The 3,047-nt window shown below is 38.3% G+C and overlaps 1 protein-coding gene across 2 annotated transcripts in view; it reads left to right on the forward strand.

The window, feature by feature from the left end:
* The window catches only part of LOC107733322 (kinectin-like), a 28,544-nt gene that overhangs the window by 4,454 nt on the left and 21,043 nt on the right, over window positions 1-3,047 (forward strand). For both annotated transcript variants that reach the window (XM_016544895.1, XM_016544896.1), the window contains exon 8: window positions 2,623-2,767. In XM_016544895.1, coding sequence (XP_016400381.1) covers window positions 2,623-2,767 — 145 coding nt within the window. The remainder of the gene's footprint in view (window positions 1-2,622; window positions 2,768-3,047) is intronic.

The following is a 3,047-nucleotide window of genomic DNA, read 5'->3' on the forward strand; positions in this document are numbered from 1 at the left end:
TAGATCAAAGTTAAAATATTTGTGCTTTGTAAAAAAAGATACAATTTAAAAATTTTATCTTTAAATTAAAATGTAAGTCTTTTATATAATTATCAGATTTTAGAATTAAAAAAACAGTTTTGGTTATAACAGTGAAGATCTCAATCAGGTTACCTTAATAAAAATTTAATAACTGAATACACTTCACACTTTTAAATATCAGATATTAACTACATAAAAGTGAACCACTGATAAAAAAAATCACTGTGATTTTAATAGCATTGCTTAACCAGATTTTTTTGACAAGTTAAATGACTTGTGACCACTGAAAAATGAGGATTGGCAAATTTATTTATTTACATACATACATACATACATAATTACTCTTTTACTTTTCAACATTTTACCTGGTCATTGAAATGAATTAATTTGATTAAACAAGCCATTCACACCAACCAATTTGATTAAATGAATAGGATTTTCCTGTATATAAGACTCTATATCTCTAGAGAGTGTTTATCTCCTCTGCTCACTATATGATTTGAATTTTCATTTTCAAGTGTTAATTTCCATTTTCCTTACACCACTGCTTGTTGGCAGAATTAGATTGTTACAGGAAAGGCTGCTCTTGAAAACAGCTGAGCTTTTGTTTAGTGCCTCTAAAATTTAGCATCTGTTTGTAGCCTCACTACATTTAGCTATTGAGCTGAAACTGTTTTGTATCTTTTGTCGCAGGATGCAAAACGTCGTTGGGAAGAGCTGCAGAACTATTTGCACAACGTCAGTGCAGAGAGAGAAAAGCTCCAGGTCGCTAAACAAGGTAGAAACACACACGCACCCCATCTTACAGACTTCAAGTGTTCTGCACACACCACTTAAGCAGTGTCTCCTGTGTCTTCTCAGAGCTGCAGAATCAGCTGATGGCTGTAGAGAGCGAGATAACCAATAAAAACAAGGAGATCCAGACTCTCCACAGCAACTTGACGGACACACTCATCTTTAAAGAGCAGGAGCAGCAGAAGGTCAAGCAGCTGGAGCAGCAGGTCATGCAACTGTTGGAGGCGTCTCAGCACACCATGCAGCCTGACGACCAACTGCAGGAACAAATCCAGGTACCTGAGGAGGAGTCACAGTACTCCTGGAACTCTAAAGAAGCATGTATGCATGTTATATGGCTGCAGATCATCACACAACGTTGTCGTTTATAGGATCTTCTTAAAGAAAACAAAATGCTGAAAGTTCAGATTGATAATCTTCAGACTCAGCTCAACACTCAGGTATGTGGATGAGGAGGAATCGGTCTCTGCTTGTTGGTGGACAGTCATGTTTAGGAGTCATTTCTTTGTTCTTCCTCTTAGGCTGCAACGGTATCACATTTCGAAGAGCTTCAAAAACTGTAAGTGGTCACCTCAAAGCTTCCTTGTTTTGTGGTTTTTGCACAAAATAAGGCCTGTTTTACACTGCATATATTTTGACACCCGTATTAACAGGTTAGGTTACAGTATTCACATTGACTGTGCACAGAAGAAACTTAACTGCAGAAAATATTGAAAATGCGCTTTAACCCTGTTCATCAATAGTCATGTGATATTTCAGCATCAAGTAAAATGCTACGTCAAGCAATAAAATAACAGCTTGTTAGACAGTACAGTATTTGTTGTTTCATATACAGCTATGTAAAAAGAAATTTGTACTGATAAGACCTTCTACTTTCAGCCAAAAGTCCTAACATGGAACGGATTTATCACTTGCCACTTTATCACATGGTTGGTACACAGCTTAAGGCGGTCAGCTGTCTTAAACCTCATTATACGTTATCTTGCATGTGTCTCTCATTAGGCTGGCTGAAAAAGAGCTACAGAGGAAGAGTCTAGAAGATTCTCTTAATGCAGAGAGGAGCAGCAGCGCCGGCAGGGAGACAAAAATGCAGGCAAGTGTCAGCACCATCGTTCCAGCTCACACCAGTTGAACTGAAGTGTGATTTCCGCTGTGTAGTGAACTCACAGCTCTCTCTACCCTATGAAGGCCATACACAATGAGAACCTGACACTGAAGACAGACCTCCAGAATCTGCAGGCACAGGTTTCTGAGCAGGTTAGACTTCAGTTGCTGTTCTTTCCACTAATCCATTAATAAATCTTTACGCTAACACACGCCACTGTGGTGTCCTCTCTTTCCCCAGGCTGTATCTGTGGATCAGCTGAAGCAGAGGTGAGTGCATTGAATATAAACAAAATACAGATTAGTGTATGACCAAAAATTTATATCACGGTATTTTTCAAAATTATACCGGTTTCACGGTATATGACGGTATTTTAAAAATTTTTTTTTCCATGCATGACCGGGTGTAAATTTTTTTTTTTCTACTGATTGAGAGAGGAAATACTGCAGTAGATTGACTTAGAATGCCCTATTTTACTGTCATGATGAGTGAATATTGTAGAAAAATTCCACTCTAAATAGTGACGAAACACGACCCATTTATACATGTTAACCAAGAGTCACTCTCATTTATAATCGCGACATTGTCTGATAAAATCAACATGCATGTACAGTAGATGCATGTTGAGCGGCTATGCGGTGGTTTTGGCTATATTACTTTTTTGCGTACTTAGATGGCTTACATTTAATGTGTGTTTTCAGGCAGTCATCCGAGCTGAATAAACTGCGTTCAGAATGCAACGGCCTGATGAAAGAGCTAGCAGAGACCAAAAACAAGCTGCAGCAGGAAGAGTTGCAACGGAAGGGTCTAGAAGTCAACTACAAGCAGAATATGTCCCAGCTGGAGGTGCCTGCAAAGCCCTGCACAATACATGTCCATTAACATGCCTTTTTGAACATCTTTTTGAATTAGAACACCAAACAAGGCATTTAAGTTTCAAAAAGGAACCATTTTAAAGGTTTATGATGTACGAAGTGCAATATATAGCTAACTACCCTGCACTAGTTTAGAAGTGGGATGTTAGCTTAAACATTCATGATCAGATTAAATGTTTCCAAGCTATTCAGTGTTTCCAAGCTTGCCAAGCTATGTATGTGTGTGTGTGTGTGTGTGTGTGTGTGTGTAT

The sequence above is a fragment of the Sinocyclocheilus rhinocerous genome, unplaced genomic scaffold (genome assembly GCF_001515625.1).
Source record: "Sinocyclocheilus rhinocerous isolate Xijiao unplaced genomic scaffold, SAMN03320098_v1.1 scaffold3326, whole genome shotgun sequence".
NCBI classification, from domain to species: domain Eukaryota; kingdom Metazoa; phylum Chordata; class Actinopteri; order Cypriniformes; family Cyprinidae; genus Sinocyclocheilus; species Sinocyclocheilus rhinocerous.